Source organism: Toxorhynchites rutilus, chromosome 3, assembly GCF_029784135.1.
Source record: "Toxorhynchites rutilus septentrionalis strain SRP chromosome 3, ASM2978413v1, whole genome shotgun sequence".
Taxonomy (NCBI): domain Eukaryota; kingdom Metazoa; phylum Arthropoda; class Insecta; order Diptera; family Culicidae; genus Toxorhynchites; species Toxorhynchites rutilus.
The window spans coordinates 268431184-268448465 of NC_073746.1; the positions used below are offsets into that span (position 1 = coordinate 268431184).

General features: G+C 39.9%; 2 protein-coding genes across 2 annotated transcripts; both read left to right on the forward strand.

The window, feature by feature from the left end:
* The first annotated feature begins 3416 nt into the window (after positions 1 to 3416).
* LOC129774205 (uncharacterized) lies at positions 3417 to 6557 on the forward strand. Its single transcript, XM_055777912.1, has one exon. It carries the CDS (start codon positions 3417 to 3419, stop codon positions 6555 to 6557), a length of 3141 nt encoding a protein of 1046 aa, XP_055633887.1.
* Positions 6558 to 9847: 3290 nt separating this feature from the next.
* LOC129776269 (zinc finger protein 436-like) lies at positions 9848 to 17162 on the forward strand. The gene is made up of 3 exons (XM_055781816.1): positions 9848 to 10333; positions 10451 to 11121; positions 11181 to 17162. The coding sequence occupies exons 1-3, from the start codon at positions 10187 to 10189 to the stop codon at positions 11467 to 11469; spliced, it is 1107 nt and encodes a 368-aa protein (XP_055637791.1). The 5' UTR covers positions 9848 to 10186; the 3' UTR covers positions 11470 to 17162.
* The last annotated feature ends 120 nt before the right edge of the window (positions 17163 to 17282 follow it).

Consider the following 17282-nt stretch of genomic DNA (forward strand, 5'->3'; position numbering starts at 1 on the left):
GACTATTCAGTTTGTGGGGGGAATACTCATACGACCCAAATGGGTAATGATGATCTGCTGTCACAAAGCTGGAAAAGTTTTAGATGCTTTGTATTTACTTTGAGGGAAACTAATGCATTCAATAAAATTAAGTTTTGTTTTGAAATATTTTCTTATCTTGAGACTGGCTCACCATATTGCATTGCTACTAAAACTAACTTCAAGGATATTTTTTATTCATTTTCGACGAATATGGCTAGCCGTGTTATGAAACATCAGAACAATAGTAAGTTGCAAAAACAACATAACGATCACAAGGTTTTGATTCTGTTATTCCAGACGATATTGAAATATATTCCCTCTAATCATCATCAGATAACCTTGATAACCTTTGATGGTCATATTGATTTTGGTGACATTAAGTGGACGTTCATTGCCAGTTCATCCAGTCAGACGTTTATCCACTCTGATAATAATTGTGTGGTCCTCACGAATCATATAATCCAATGTAGTCAGCTCACTGAAATTTTACGCATACCGTTTGATAATTAGGTAGGATGTTGATAATCATTAGCTGCGATACCGTCTATTGTTCCTAAAGTGTTCATGCGACAATATGGAGACTGAATACCTGAAGTTAATCAGATTCAACCAAACAAATGTGCGGTCAAAGCAGTGTGTACACTTGAGAGATGCAACAAGTTCGAAGGAATGTGAAATTGGTCGTTCGAGAGATCTTCTGCCACATATATCAAAAGTCCACGATTTATGAATTACATACGTCCATACTAATTCATTACATTTACTTGCAAGGAAGAACTTAATCTTCAAGGGAGACGTCAGCAAAATAAAATCGACATAAGGTTATTGCACGAGAGTGAGTCAGCCACTCACTTCGGTCAATGCAATAGAGAATTAAAAATCCCATGACGAGTGTCATACGATCTCAGTTGATCTCTTTTGTACATATTGTACATAACAAGTACTCACCATCTGCTATATTAATCGTTTGTAGCTTGCACTCTCGATAAACCTTGAGTAGTAGAAGTAATGCCTCGAAAGTGCATGCAGCAGGGATTTCTCCCTCTTATTGCTTTCTTGAGATCTAGGTAGCTCATCGTACAAAGATTTCTCTCTGCGTACATATGAAGAATAAAAGAGCATCACCTGCTGGGAGTGATTTGAAAACATCCGACTAGAGGAATATACTTATTCATTTATCGGTTGACGCTTTATGGAAAATATTATATAGGGTTAATATAATACAAATACAAATAAGAAATTTTGACATTTTTTTTTGAACCCCATGTGGCTTCCATAGGATCTGTTCAGTCCACCGCTCAGCGCAGCGAACTGAATGTAAGATTGACATGATGGCGTAGGAAGTAAAGCAACGAGAGGACAACGAGCGCAAGAATACAACCAAAGGAAATAAAATTCAACCTCCAACATGAGCCCCACCCGTGGGCGCGTGGGAGCGGCACACAGCGAAAGAAGAGTGCATTGCGAGCGCAAGCAACCTGCTCTGAGTGCAGAGAGAAGACTTGAGTTTCAACCGCCGCTAAGCAAAGAAGTTTATTTCGCGTGCTAAAGTTATTTGAAGCAAGAAACTAAAAAGAATGTTTGAACTTGTTAAATATTGTAAATTTGGTGTAAATAAAATGTGTACAAAGGAATAAGTTATTTATTTGCTATCAACCGATTAATCCCTCATTCGGTCTGTGGTGTGGTTGGGTTTTGGATTGGTCCTTAACAGGACCAAAGAAGCGAATGGAATTTTCCATTTGCTTCGCATCGCACGCGGCACTGGGCCGCTCGGAATCATTTCCGTGGAAACGCATTCTGTCCTAAGTAGCATAACTGCTACTTTGGTTGAGATTGCCATATTCGTTGACCTTGCGTGTCAGCCGCATGGGCGGCTGTGGAAAAGTTTGGTTCGAACACGCACAAACATGATCGCAGCAAAATACAGTCCACTGCTTGGTGAAATAACATTTGGTCCTTCGAACCGGATGGAGGCCGGATGACATATGGATGGATTTGGATTTTTGTCAACGAATTGGCAAGCAAACTGTGCCATGAATTTGAGTGAGTGGATTGGCTGGTTGGTAGCAAAAAAATTGGAATAGTGAATCGAAAAAAGACTGGAAAAAGTGCTTGCAAATTGCAAAAAGTGAAAATTGGTGAATTGGAGAAAGACATTGGACATTGGTGAATTTAAGACATTTAATGTGCAACAAAAACTATTTCGAGTGAAATTGATTTTAAGTGCTATAAAATGCAGCGAACGCCTACTAAAAGTGGCAATGGAACTGCCAGCGAAACCGGTGCGCAATCCGGTAGCGGCAATGGCGCCGACATGGATGACTACAACACGCTCGCTAATCTTCGAGGGTTAGCAAAAGGTAAAATCACCCGCTTAAAGAACATGCTGGAGAGAGCGGTGGCGGAACAGACAGAGCTAACACCACCGCAAGTAAAAGTGTACATTAGGAAAATTGACGCTGCTTACAAAGAATTTCACAACTACCATGAACGGATCGTGGCGGTGGTGGCGCATGATCGGAAAGAAGAACAAGATTGTAAGTATGTTGAATTCGAGACGCTATACGATAACGTGTCGATTTTTCTCGAGACATGGCTCGAGAATTTTGCCGCGCCTGACTCTTGTCCTGCTGCTGGTCAATCAGCAACTCATCAGCCGTTGATTGTACAACAATCGTTTCCTCGTGCCATTCCTACATTCGATGGCAAATACGAGCAGTGGGAAAAATTTAAGATCATGTTCCAAGACGTGGTGGACAAGTCAAATGAACCATCACGACTCAAGCTCTATCATTTGGAGAAAGCATTGATTGGGGATGCTGCCGGTTTGATTGATGCGAAAACAATTGCTGATGGCAATTATGATCGCGCTTGGGAAATATTAAGAGAGAGGTTCGAGGATAAGAGGCGTATGATTGATAGGCACATTGTTGGTCTGTTAAGCATAACAAAGATAGTCAAAGAGGATCATTGCGAACTGCGAAAACTTATTGATACATGTGTGGGTCATGTCGAAAATTTAAAATTTCTGGGTCAGGAATTTTCAGGAGTGTCCGAACTTATTGTCGTACACATCCTTACTAGCGCTCTAGACAAAGAGAGCAAACGCGCATGGGAATCTTCAATGGAACATGGGTCGCTTCCGCATTATAATAACACAATCTCGTTTCTCAAGAATCGCATTTCCATTCTCGAAAGATGTCAGGTTTCCACAATTAGCAATGAGAATCAGTTTAATCGTATATCACCTAAAAGAAATGAAATATCTAACAAGCAACCTAATTCGCGAATAAATGCTGCTATGTTTTCAACTAACTGCGAGTTTTGTGAAGGAGATCATTTCGCGTTCAAATGCCCAATGCATTAAATTAAAGATTGATGAGCGGCTCAAGATGGTACGTGACAAGCGGGTTTGCTTTAATTGTTTGAGAAGAGGCCACCGTGGGTTGGATTGTCCATCATATAAATCTTGCTCGAAATGTAAGCGTAGACATCATAGCTTGCTTCATAGAGAAGGAGTTCGTCCATCGTTTAAAATTGAGAAAAGAGATACACCACCAGAGAATCAAAAACAGCATTTTACTCCAAGCACACTGACAAATCCATATGAAGGCTCATCGAAGCAGGATATTACTGCCGCTTATTCCAACACGCGTGGAAACGCAGCTCAGCAAGTGTTGCTGCTAACTGCACAAGTATTCATTTTGGATAAACATGGAAATCCGCATATATGTCGAGCACTTTTGGATAGTGGCTCACAAATCAATTTCGTTTCTGAATCGCTGCTCAATAAACTTGGAGTACATGTGGAAGAGAAGAATATATTAGTCACCGGAGTTAGCAACATCAAATCCAAAGTGCAGCATAAGGCTTGCATTCAAGTACTATCAAGGTTTAACAACTTCAGAATAAAATTGGATTGTTTGGTATCGCGTAAAGTCACTGGAATTCTGCCAACTTACGAGATTGATGTCGCTTCGTGGAACATTCCGTCAGAAATGCAATTGGCCGACCCTTCATTCTACCAACCTGGTCAGATAGATTTGCTGATCGGAATGGAGTGGTTCGATGATTTAATCAAATCTGGTCGAGTGAAACTCTTCGAAAACTCACCAACGTTAATTGACTCGCAATTCGGATGGCTTATTGGTGGAAGAGTTGATGGCGACTCTGTATCTATCTTCCATTCACATACCGCAATATCATCAGATGAGCAATTAAATCAACAAATTCAGCGTTTCTGGGAATTGGAAAACGTGGCCTCTGAGCAATGTGTGCCAACCGAGGCTGAAGAATGTGAAGCTCATTTTCAGTCAACATTCCGTCGCAATTCAGAAGGTCGTTATGTGGTTCAACTGCCGTTAAAAGAAACATGTAAGCAACTAGGAGATTCAAGACAGATGGCTATAAGAAGGTTTTACATGATGGAGTCTAAGCTATGCAAACAGCCAGAAATCAAACAACAATATGATGAATTCATTGAGGAATATGTACACTTGGGACATTGCAAGGAAATTAATGAGAAACAGGATAAAGATGGTATTCAAAAGTGGTATTTGCCCCACCATGCTGTGCTCAGACCATCAAGTTCTTCAACAAAATGTCGAGTGGTCTTCAATGCGTCAGCGAAGGTTGGCGGGAGATCTTTGAACGATGAGATGATGATTGGTCCTACTATTCAGCCAGATCTACTGACAATTATTTTGAGATTCCGCAAGCACCGATATGTTTTAAGTGCCGACATTGCAAAAATGTATCGGCAAGTCCTGGTTGATAGTTGCCACACTCCACTACAACGTATACTTTGGCGAAAGAATCCAATGGATCAGGTAAGAGTTTTGGAATTGCAGACTGTCACATATGGAATGGCAGCTGCTCCTTTTCTGGCAATAAGAGCTCTGAATCAGCTATCAAAAGATGAAGAAGTTTCATATCCACGAGCAGCTGAAGTAGTGAAAAAGACTTTTTACGTAGACAATGTTCTTTTCGGGGGTAATAATCTTGAAGAAGTTGTGAACGTTCAGCAGGAACTGATTTCACTTCTCAAACTGGGAGGATTTCATTTGCACAAATGGGCAGCTAACAACGATCAGCTTCTAGAACACATCGCAGAAAAAGATTTGGACAAATTGGTAAATATTGAAGGCACAAGCGCAAATGAAATGATCAAAACGTTAGGTTTAATGTGGGATCCTAACAATGATGAGCTTATCTTTTTATCGCAACCAGATTGTGCTACACCAAACCCTACGAAGCGTCAGGTTCTATCGATGATAGCAAGGCTTTTTGATCCCCTTGGACTGCTGTCACCAGTTATAGTTATTGCGAAAATGTTGATGCAGCAGTTCTGGAGAGAAAAAATAGGTTGGGATGACAAGATAAATGAAGAACTTACCCAACAGTGGAAAGAATTTCTAGCCGCATTGCCAACGGACGGGCAATTTCGCATCCCACGACAAGTTTTTATGAATGATGCAGTTAAGACAGAAATACATGGATTTGCCGATGCGTCAATAGACGCGTATGGCGCTTGTATCTACATACGCTCTTTATATGATAATGGCACCGCAAATATGAGATTGATAACAAGTAAATCAAAGGTATGTCCAATCACACCGCTTACTATTCTTAGAAAGGAACTTTTAGCTGCACTGCTATTACATCGATTGGCAATCAAAGTTGTTACTGCAATGGAACTAGAGCATGTTCCAGTAGTTCTATGGAGCGATAATCAAGTCGTTCTCGCTTGGTTCAATAAACCACTTGAAAGATTGCAAATTTTCGTTAGAAATCGAATCTCAGAGATCAAATCTAATGACACCGTTACTTGGAAATATGTACGATCAGCCGACAACTCAGCGGACATAGTGTCCCGTGGAATGTCTTCAGAAGCTTTAGCTAACAACCGTTTGTGGTGGAACGGACCATCCTTCCTGCGGACAATTGAGTATAAAGAGGAATTGCTGGAAGTAATGGACGAAAGCGAAATCCCAGAGCTTAAACCAGAGACAATTGCTAACGTTGCTATTGTGGATGAAACACTTTCGATCTTTGAGAAATTCGACTCGTTTCGTAAAACGCAAAGAATAATAGGCTACATTCTACGCTTTATTGCTAATCTTCGGTCCAAACCTGAGGAAAGGAATTTCTCCAAACGACTTTCACTTACTGAAATACGAGAAGCAACAAAATGCATGATACGAGTAATACAAAAACATGAGTTACATGATGAAATCGAGCGCATTCGTGCTGGCAAGCAATGCAAACGAATTGAAAATCTCAATCCGTACATTGATAGTGATGACATCTTGCGTGTTGGAGGCAGTGACACGAAGCTGCGTTACTTGCTTCAAATCGAACCCAAGACTAGCTGGTCAATTCATGGGCGATTTACCATCATGTCGAATCAATGTGGCACCTGCTTTTTTGAAAGTTGGTATCGATTACGCAGGGCCTATCTATGTAAAACAAACGACAAGAAAAGCGACTTCCGTGAAGGGATATATTTGTCTATTCGTATGTATGGTGTCTAAAGCTCTTCATTTGGAAGCAGTTGAGGATCTCTCGACTGATGGATTTCTTGCGGCACTTCGACGATTTGTTTCGCGAAGAGGAGTACCAAAAGAAGTGTATAGCGACAATGGTACAAATTTTATCGGCGCTAAATCAGCATTGAACGAGCTCTACAGACTGTTTCAGACATATATTACGAAAGATAAGATTAATAGTTTCTGTCAAAGAAATAAAGTGGACAACCATTCCCCCAAGTGCACCTCACTTTGGAGGTTTATGGGAGGCGGGAGTAAAGAGTGTTAAAACCATTTTGAATCGCGTTTATCAATCAGCTAATTTAACGATTATGGAATTTGCGACTCTTTTGTGTCAAATCGAGGCAATTTTGAATTCTAGACCCTTATTTTCCCATTCTTCCGACCCAAAGGACCCAGAAGTTTTAACCCCCGGACACATGATTATTGGCAGACCTCTAACAGCCATACCCGAACACTCTTTTATTGATATTCCTATAAATCGATTGCACCGATGGCAACGCATCCAACAGCTGAGACAGCATTTCTGGAATCGCTGGTCTCATGAATATTTGGCAGAGCTTCAATCAAGAGCGAAATGGACAAGAAAGAAGATCAACGTGGCAATAGATACAGTCGTTCTCTTGAAAGAAGACAAGGTTCCAACTCAACAATGGAAGATAGGCCGAGTTGTTCGAACCTACCCTGGTTCTGATGGCCTAGTTCGAGTTGTGGATGTACGTGTTGGTGATACTACATACAAAAGACCGATCCATAAGCTAGCGTCGCTACCCATTTTGGACAACGCATTGATTGAGGACAAGGATCAACAAAGCAACTTTCCTTCTGCCGTGGGAGTATGTTCAGTCCACCGCTCAGCGCAGCGAACTGAATGTACGATCGACAGGATGGCGGAGGAAGTAAAGCAACGAGAGGACAACGAGCGCAAGAATACAACCAAAGGAAATAAAATTCAACCACCAACATGAGCCCCACCCGTGGGCGCGTGGGAGCGGCACACAGCGAAAGAAGAGTGCATTGCGAGCGCAAGCAACCTGCTCTGAGTGCAGAGAGAAGACTTGAGTTTCAACCGCCGCTAAGCAAAGAAGTTTATTTCGCGTGCTAAAGTTATTTGAAGCAAGAAACTAAAAAGAATGTTTGAACTTGTTAAATATTGTAAATTTGGTGTAAATAAAATGGGTACAAAGGAATAAGTTATTTATTTGCTATCAACCGATTAATCCCTCATTCGGTCTGTGGTGTGGTTTGGTTTTGGATTGGTCCTTAACAGGACCAAAGAAGCGAATGGAATTTTCCATTTGTTTCGCATCGCACGCGGCACTGGGCCGCTCGGAATCATTTCCGTGGAAACGCATTCTCTCCTAAGTAGCATAACTGCTACTTTGGTTGAGATTGCCATATTCGTTGACCTTGCGTGTCAGCCGCATGGGCGGCTGTGGAAAAGTTTGGTTCGAACACGCACAAACATGATCGCAGCAAAATACAGTCCACTGCTTGGTGAAATAACAGGATCTATGGTGAAAAACGTATTTTTCATTTTGTTTGGGGTCGTTACAACAAACTAATGTTCACAGCAGCAATTTTCGTGTTTCGCAGATTGAAACTGAAATTTCATTTACTTAATTAATTTCATTTCTTTTTTTTTCAGATTCTACTTGCATTTTACAGATTCTTTATTAATTTTACAATTATAAGGAAGAAGGAAGATGAAGAAATCGACGACGAGAAAGGTAGAAATTCTTACCATAAGAGGACGAAGTTTCATTAAGGCTTCGGTTGCTCGAGTAATTTGATTTCACTAAAAATACACGTTCTTGTAAATTGTACATTTTGACACTAAAAACCATCCGATCAGACTGAACGAGTAGCCGAATATTATCATCCCGAAGTGGGGAGTGCAGTGTTACCATCGACGGAGCGAAATTTTTTTTATAAGAAGCTGTTCGATTTTGCGTGAGCATTTACTCTGAAACACCCTGTATGATTCACTATGAGAGCTATGGTTAAAAACGTATTTTTTTCACATCTTAGACCCTTCTCATTTCACCATTAGCTGTTCCTCATTCGAATGAATCATGCGACTTTTAGGATCCCAGATCAGTGCCTCGCCTCAATGGACTCATCGGCTTCGGAGTCTTCAATGAATATTATTGTACCTTCCATAAAACGCATGTTTCGTTTATGTTGTTGAACTCACAGCAAACGATCTCGCATTGGGGATGATTTTCAACAAGCCTGCAGTCCTTCTCAGATAGTCTTAGAGCGATAGAGACTCTTCGGTCAATGAAGCCTAGTAGACACTGTACTAGATTATACTGATCGAAAGATCTTATAAGAAAACCTTTGTATGAGCTTCATCGCATCTCTCAATACATGTAAATATATTTTTACATACATTTTACTCTCGCCCTTTAAAGATATTGAAAGAAAAATATCTGGAGGCACTGTTATTATTTCAAGTCGTTAAACGGATCAAGGCGCCTAGAAGTATATACTAAGGTGGGCCAACTTGCTAAAACCACTCTTCAGCTATCTTGGAAGTCTACTGTGTTTTGTTTGTAAACAAAACACAATACGCTATTGCCGAAGCTCGCTCGTGTTCAGTCTGTCTCTTTCACGCTACAAGCAAATAATTCCCCTTCTACTTTCTTCCGTACTGTTTTCATATACCGCTCCCCTGACAAACTTAGTGACGAAACGGCCTCACCTAGTACCATAGACCCGTCTTGAAACGGATAACCGTAAACGAAATGTCGGCTCACATCTTGCAACATTTATATTTGTTATGACAGTATTCGCGCTGACGGTGAAATAGTGTCGACATCTGGATACGACTTTAGTTTATATGAGGCCAACTATTCTCTATTAGATTAGTCGGCCCTAAGGCAGTTTTAAATTGCTAAAATTTGTATGAAATTTTTTTTCTTGGCGTTATTTGACTACTAGAAGTACGTTGTTCTGACCCTAATTTAAACTAGCTTCTATGAATTTTCAGATATTCTCACCAAAACATACCATTATAATATAAAATTATTTTTCGACACAATTTTTGTATGATATTTTTTCACTGCTTGTAAGCAGAACTGATTTTCATTTACATAGAGTACTAATTTGATTTGGGAAAAATATTGTTTATTCATAATTTTGATTTTAAAAGTGTGTTCATTTCTCTTGCAAACCCATATTGTCATGCCTACTCCCCCATTTTGTAATAAGAAGCTCAATGCCGTCAATGTCTCAGCGTCAATGCGGATATTTCAAAAGAATGCAGAAAGTCCCGAGAGTACACAATTGGGTAGAGTGGAAATGTATGACGTCAAATTATCCAGTTCAATTTTATGAGCATACCAGATAAAGGTCTGAAAAATGATTTCATGCGAAGAATAAAGTATATCACTTCAAATGGAATCGTTTATTATGGTGCTATTATGCCCTGTTTTATGGTTTACAATAACGCCATGTTTGTGATGAGATTGATAACAATGACGTCATCCAGTGTACATCACTTTATCATTTAGTGTGTTTGATTGCAGGCAAATTGTTTATTTACATTTTGCGCTACGCGTAAATCCTAGCAAAATTATCTCTCTGTGTCCAACCATATATTTATAAATATGTCGAAAAAATTAGAAGACTATTTAAGTTGCTGCAGGCTGTGTTTAGAATGGGAAACAAAGGATCTTATCGGTATATTCGATACTAATCTGGTGGGAGAAAATGTAACGTTGCAAGTCGCTTTGCACAAAACGACTGGTATTGATGTAAGTATATCTTCAACTCCAACAGTCAGCTTCCGGTTCAAAAAAAAAAAAAACGACGGCTAGGATTTTATTTTCCAATAATAATTTCACGTTAAAATATTTTTTCCCGAATTGCAGTGCCAAGAGGGCGATCATCTACCGGCGAGAATATGCAAGCAGTGTCTGACTCGTTTACAGGATGCGCACAATTTTATCGCGGTAAGCTGCTACAATCATTCGCTCTTGGAATCACTCAAACGGGAGGCCCTAGAGAACACGAAGCATTCGAAAAATATACCTAAGGTGGAAAACCAGAAAGCAGTAAATTATCTTAGTGTAACTATTACGGATTTCAATAATTGTGACCATAAAGAAGAAATGCTGGAAATTGAACGTCTGGAAAATGGGAGTGACGGTTATTTAGCAGAAGACACCGGAAGCGACGAAGAAGAAAATCATAGCAAATCGCCGGGAAATGAGGACCCAACGGATGCGGTAGACTTTATTCTACAAACTTTCCAGAACGAACCCAAGAAACCTGCACCGAGGAGGCAAATCATAAAGGATCCAGAGAGGAGACATCAGTGCGAAGTTTGCGACAAGTCTTTTCAACGTAAATCGAACTTGGTCGATCATTTGCGCCTGCATGCGAACGTTAAACTTTTCGCGTGTAGTTATTGTGACGCTGCGTTCGTTCAGGCAGGCAATCTGAAAAGCCATCTTCGGAAACATACTTTGGAAAAGCCTTATGGCTGCGACGTATGCGGTAAAAGTTACACTCAGTCCAGCGCATTGAAAACTCATATGAGGTAGATCAATATAAAAAGTCATATGAGGTAGATCATAACAAAATCTCCCATTTCAACAGGTCTCACACCAATACTCGAAATTATATATGCGACGTGTGCCAGAAAGGATTCACCAACAGTTCGGATTTGAACAAGCACAAAATAACGCATTCGGATTTGCGGTATTTCACGTGTGTACTTTGTATCAACCGCTTTTTCGCACAAAAAATTCACCTGAAGAAACATTTGCATGCGTTTCACGCGGAAGAGAACTTTGAGGATCTACTGCGCGAAGGAACTCTCAAAGAGGGTGTCCGAATAAATGGAACAGGGGCTAAAAGTAGAAAGGAAGATAGTGATTCTGACTGAATCATAAAGCACCTTTTATAGGGCAAATAAATGTGACAGTTTTTATGTTTGACAGTTTTAATGTTGAACGATCCTCACTAGATGTTGAACAGTTAGTTTCTTACTTCAGCAACATTCATTCGTGAGACCAAGGCGCTTAGAAGCAAAACACAATCCACGTTGACGGCATTGAGCTCCGTATTACGGAATGGGGGAGTAGTCATGACCGAGATGGTGGAGTTAACAGGTGGCTCACAATTTACACTATTTAGAAAAGACGTATGAGGGATGGCAAGACGAAAAGTTTGGACTTGTTTATGTTATTAATTACGTTGGTATGGTTACATTTGATTTCGTCGAAGGTATTCGAAGCAGTATAATAAATAAACAGTTGTCGTTGAAAATAGTAACCTAGTAACCTTAATGCATATGCTTCTGCCAGCTGGCTCGGCTAATGTGATTCAGGGAATGCTTTGATCGTGGTACCGCCTCTGGCGCATAATTTGCAGCTTTGTTTTTTGTGCTGGTTCATAACGGCAATCAACCTTGCCGGCGAAACTGTAGTCAATGTTTAGTATTGTTTGGATATCATCTATGTAAATAAATTCAAACTTACGGGATACGTCCGAAAGGCAATTCTGACATTACGATTTACCTTCCACTTCACTTTCCTTGGTCATGACTATTCGCTTTGACGGCGGAATGGTGCCGACATCTGGATACGACATTAGTTTGTATGAGGCCAACTGCAGTTTTAGATTGCTAAAATTTGTATGAAAATGTTTTTCTTGGCATTATTTACCATAGTCATGCCTACTCCCCCATTCCGTAAAACGAAGCTCAATGCCGTCAACTCGGATGGGTTTGCAGAAGAAATGAACACAGTTTCAAAATAAAAACTATGAATGAAAATTATTTTTCCTAAAAAAACTCTATGTGAATGAAAATTACTTTTACTTGCAAGCAGTGAAAAAATATCATACAAAAATTGTGTCGAAAGATAATTTTATATTATAATGGTAAGTTTTGGTAAGAATATCTGAAAATTCATACAAAAAAAAAACGGATGGGCAATGTCGGGGACATAACCGGAAAGACGTAGGACTACACCAAGGGGTGTCCATTATTCGAATATCATGGAGCACAGATCCCAGAATGACCAACTTTTCATGTACAAAATTACAGAAAAAAAAATCCAAGGATAAAATAAAACCTCAGCAAACACTCAAACGTTTAGATTCAAATACGAAAAAATCTAAATTTGTCGTGCGATGCAAATATTGTAGGGGTTATTGTTCAGCCGGTAACAATAAAAAATTATAGGAGGTTGTGTCCAAGATACGACCGCATTGTTGACGTGGGACTACGCTGTTATTTTATATAAGTCGCTTGTTTATACATTCGGATATTATTCTATAATGCTTTGGCGCACCTTACCGTCTGCTTCGCCATAACGTCAGTTTAATGCATTGATGAATTCTCAATGGCACCAACGAAGCCCTTATGATGACGGAAAACAAACAATGTTAACTGCTTGGAAAAAGACTGAATTGTGCCACACAGCTTGTACTCTACTGTAACACCCATTGCGAATTCGCTGATGAGTTGGTCAAGAGCGACCGCCTTCACCACCAGCGGGGGAGCTTGATTTTGTTGCTGCCTGGGTAACGGCGTTTACATTTTCGACCGACGCGCCGAAATCGCCTACTTCGCTGTTGTTCGATGCGGTGTCACACTCGCGAAGGTTCGGTTCAGTGCGAGCGCTTTTCACTGCACCAACATCGCGTGCATCATTAGATGACGCTTGCCTCGAAATTTTATTGCCCCTGGCAATGCGTTCGTTTGTTGCAGGGATCGAGCCTGCCTTCCTCTTCTTCTTGCTCATCACACACTACGCGAAGCGTCCAATTTATGACGAGGAAAGAAAAACACGATACGAATAACGCGAAAAACGAACAGAAAAACCAAACGACGATATCCAAGTTGGATTACCACTGGTGGGGTCCAATCTTAGATCGAAGCGCAGCGAAAGCAAAGTGAACTGGATTGCTCAACAGTCCGATGCCGAATGAAAGTTTGCCTCAGCGAGATCCACTGTTTGTACTCTAGGCAAGTATTCCCCTTCTTCTTCTTCTTCTTTTTGGCTTTAAGAGGGTTTAAACTTTTCAGTTCATTCGCCTCTAGAAGTATTCCCCTTCATTCTTCTACTTTTCTTTTGTTCACAGAGACTTTCAATCCTACGATTTCCCCTCCGTTGGTCGTCGATAAGTTGCTCGTTATTGACAGTTCTGTTCGGGAAAGCACACAAATGGATAGAACAAATGTATGGAAAAATGTGAACGCTTATAGTTTTCATGAATTTTAACCCTTTACACACCAGGGAATTGTGATGTATAGAATATCAATCAAATCTTAGGGAACTTCCGATTCGTTTGGTATGTAAATCGCCAAAATCCGTTCGCGGCAAAAATAGTTATTAACGTTAACTTTATTTCATAAAAACGTGACCTGTTTTCTGATTTGGCACCCTTAATGAAAGACGTAGTTCTACGTCAAAAACTTGATGGCAAGCATATCGTAATAGGAATTTACCGTCTGGTATCGTGATATAATGGGTTTTGCACTCCTCATGAATAACTGTGTTCTACTAGTCAAGTCCTTCATTTGATACCCATATTCATGGGGCTTTGAGAAAATATTTAATCCGCCATTTTGTAGCGGTCGTCATCTTGGATTTTTAAGAAATAGATGAAATACGCAGTTTTATAATGACTGCAGAGATAAAGGTGTGTTCCAAATTTCAGATCAACCGGTCAACAGGAAAGGTGTCAAATTTCAATTAATGTGGTACAGCGCCATAGACAAACATGTTACATACAAACATACAAATATGTCACAGCTAAATAAAACCGTTTAAAAACTCCAGCATTCTATCAAATCGAGCGCGATTAGCCACTCATTCACCCGGCGCGACGTTTCCACCGCTTTTAACACACTTCGATATGCTCTCCTGATCCACATCCCATTGAAACTCCTGTCTCTCACTCTTGCGGTATCGCACCGCATACATCCCCGGCAAATGCAGCGATATCTCTCATGCTGAGAATCAATTTCAAGATAGCGTCTTTCCTGCTTGGCGTCCGATGATAGAATGTGGCCAAGCCCCACCATCGGTCACTTTATAAAGCCATATAGTTAAGGTTGTAGCGACCGTCTATATTTATTGACGTGGGACTACGTCTAACCGGAATATATGGGGGGTAAAATGAAAACATAAACACTGAACATGGCGGAAAAAATGCAAGATTTCGAATGCTTATAACTCGAACATTTTCTACTGCATCGGAAAGATGTTTGTATCAATTGATAGGGAATATTTCTACGCATCTATCGCAATTAATAAAATGTCTTTTTTCATTAGATAAATAATTGAATAACTGTAAAATGTTAAGCGTTATCTAAACGCCCTAACTGCCTCGTTTTGATTGGCTCGATTTACGGTTTCCCCAACACAGACTTCAAAACCAAGCAGCGTTGGAGAAATCGGAATTGAAAATACATGAAAGTAGGGGGACTTTTGTTCTCTCCGAAATATGTTCCCTAACACAGACTTCAAAACCAAGCAGCATTGGCGAAATCGACATTGCAAATACATGAAAGTAGGGGCAGCTTTTGTTCCCACCGAAATGCGTTTCCCTAACGCAGACTTCAAGTCCAAGGAGCGTGGGAAAGTTAGCATTGCAGATACATGCAATTCGGGGGCATTTTTGTTCCGACTGAAATGTGTTTCCCTACCACAGACTTCAAATCCATGGAGCGAGGGAAAATTGGCATTGCTAATACATGCAAGTCGAGGGCAATTTGTTCCGATTAAAATATGTTTCCCCAACACAGGCTTCAGAAACAAGGTGTCCAGGGAAATTGGGATTGCAAATTCATGCAGGTCGGGAGTATTTTTGTTCCGACTGAAATCTGATTACCTATAAAGACTTCTAAACCAAGGTGTCTGGGGAAATCGCCATTGCAAATACATGCAAACTGCAATCAATACATACAAATGGTTACTAAGCTAAGATAGTCCCACGTCAACCTTGCGGTTATATCATAGATATAACCCACCCATTTTTTTATAATCTCTTTTTTGTCTCCCTCCTTCGCCTCGTCCATACGTTTCGCCCGTACCCGTGGTTGCTTGTAATGAATAGCTGTTTGTAGCGGGTGCGCAGACAAAGTGTATGGGAAAGTAGGGAATTCTTTCTTCCAATTTTTCATCAATTTGAACTTCATATGAGCTGAAAACCCGTAATGTGTAGCATATAAACAATTGCTGAGGATTTTTCCTATCAATGTGTGTATTTGAAACCAAAATCCATTCATAATTTGAGGAGGTATTAGCGTTCAAAAACTGAACACTTTTTCACACCGAAATATTGAAATGGGCCCCTATATTGAAAGGTTAGACGTAGTCCTACGTCAATAGTTTAAATTAGGGTCAGAACAACGAACTTCTAGTGGGTATATAATGCCAAGAAAAAAAATTTCATACAAATTTCAGCAATTTAAAACTGCATTAGGGTCGACTAATCTAATAGAGAACAGTTGGCCTCATACAAACTAATGTAGTATCCAGATGTCGACATCATTCCGCCGTCAACGCGAATACGGTTGGGCGAAATCTCGTTTGTGAACAGCCTGTCTCTCACGCTTCAAGTAAATAATTTTCCTTCTGCTTTCTTCGTACTGTTTTCATATACCGCTCCACTATACAAGTTAGGAACAAAACGGCCTAACCTAGTATAATATATCCGCCCTGCGTGAGACAAACCGGTTATGTAAACAGGGATGCCAGGTGATTTTTTCAAATGTCTTCACATGATACTAAAAAATGTCTTCAAATGTCTTCACAATCATATCGGAGGAAACTAAAATTCATAACTTACTTTTGGACAAACTTTGATAGCTTATTCATTGTTTATTCTAATTGGTATTGGTATATAGCGCATTTAATTGAATTCACCTTAAGGTTTAGGAGTTTATTTTAATAGATGTGACAAAGGATATTTTGAGCAGCTGCGAACTGTATTTTATGAGTTCAGAAATGATAATTGGCTTGATAAACCATTGATTCATTGAAACGGTGTGTAACCGGAAAACCTTCGATTTGTGAAATGATCGTTTGAAAGATCTAGGTTAATCTATTGTATAGTATAGGCCTAAAATAATAAAAACACAATGTCACAATCATTCGAACTCTCGAGTGCAAAAGAACTAATGTCTTCTAAAGACAACATGTGTTCAGACCGCGGGAAGTTCGCCAGAATTTGAAGTGAAAGTAGCTTTGTTGTTGAATTCATTCTGTATGCTTGTGGAAATATTTGGAAAAAGCGAGTGAATGACCATGGGACAAAAGTTTCCGTTGACCACTAAGAACGAAAGTAAACAAGTGACACTGATAACAAAAGTGAGCGAATGCCACTTAGACAAAAGTTTTACTTCTTTTGACGATATTTTCGACCAATAGCTAGAATTCCATGGAAATAAGATCTCCCGAAAACCCAAGTACGCTATCATACTAAAATGTCTTCAAATATTTCATAATGTCTTCAAAATGTCTCACAAAATCAAATGACTTCACAGTAAGCCAAATGTCTTCAAATTTAAGACACGTCTACAAACCTGGCCTCTCTGAATGTAAAGGCTGATTTAGACGATGCCAGTCAGCGCTCTAGTTGAAGTATCCAGTGAACAGAGAACAGACACTCTGTTCAAGTTACTTGTACCAGTATCGAACAAGTAATTGGCCTCTAACTTGAACAGCGTGTCTGTTCTCTATT

What these genes read in the sequence shown, in the direction of transcription:
- LOC129774205 (XM_055777912.1), top strand. Translation starts at nt 3,417, where the DNA reads ATGGTACGTGACAAGCGGGTTTGCTTTAATTGTTTGAGAAGAGGCCAC.
- LOC129776269 (XM_055781816.1), top strand. Translation starts at nt 10,187, where the DNA reads ATGTCGAAAAAATTAGAAGACTATTTAAGTTGCTGCAGGCTGTGTTTA. An exon ending in ACAAAACGACTGGTATTGAT is followed by an intron (nt 10,334 to 10,450) that starts GTAAGTATATCT and finishes CCCGAATTGCAG; the next exon opens with TGCCAAGAGGGCGATCATCT. An exon ending in GCATTGAAAACTCATATGAG is followed by an intron (nt 11,122 to 11,180) that starts GTAGATCAATAT and finishes CCATTTCAACAG; the next exon opens with GTCTCACACCAATACTCGAA.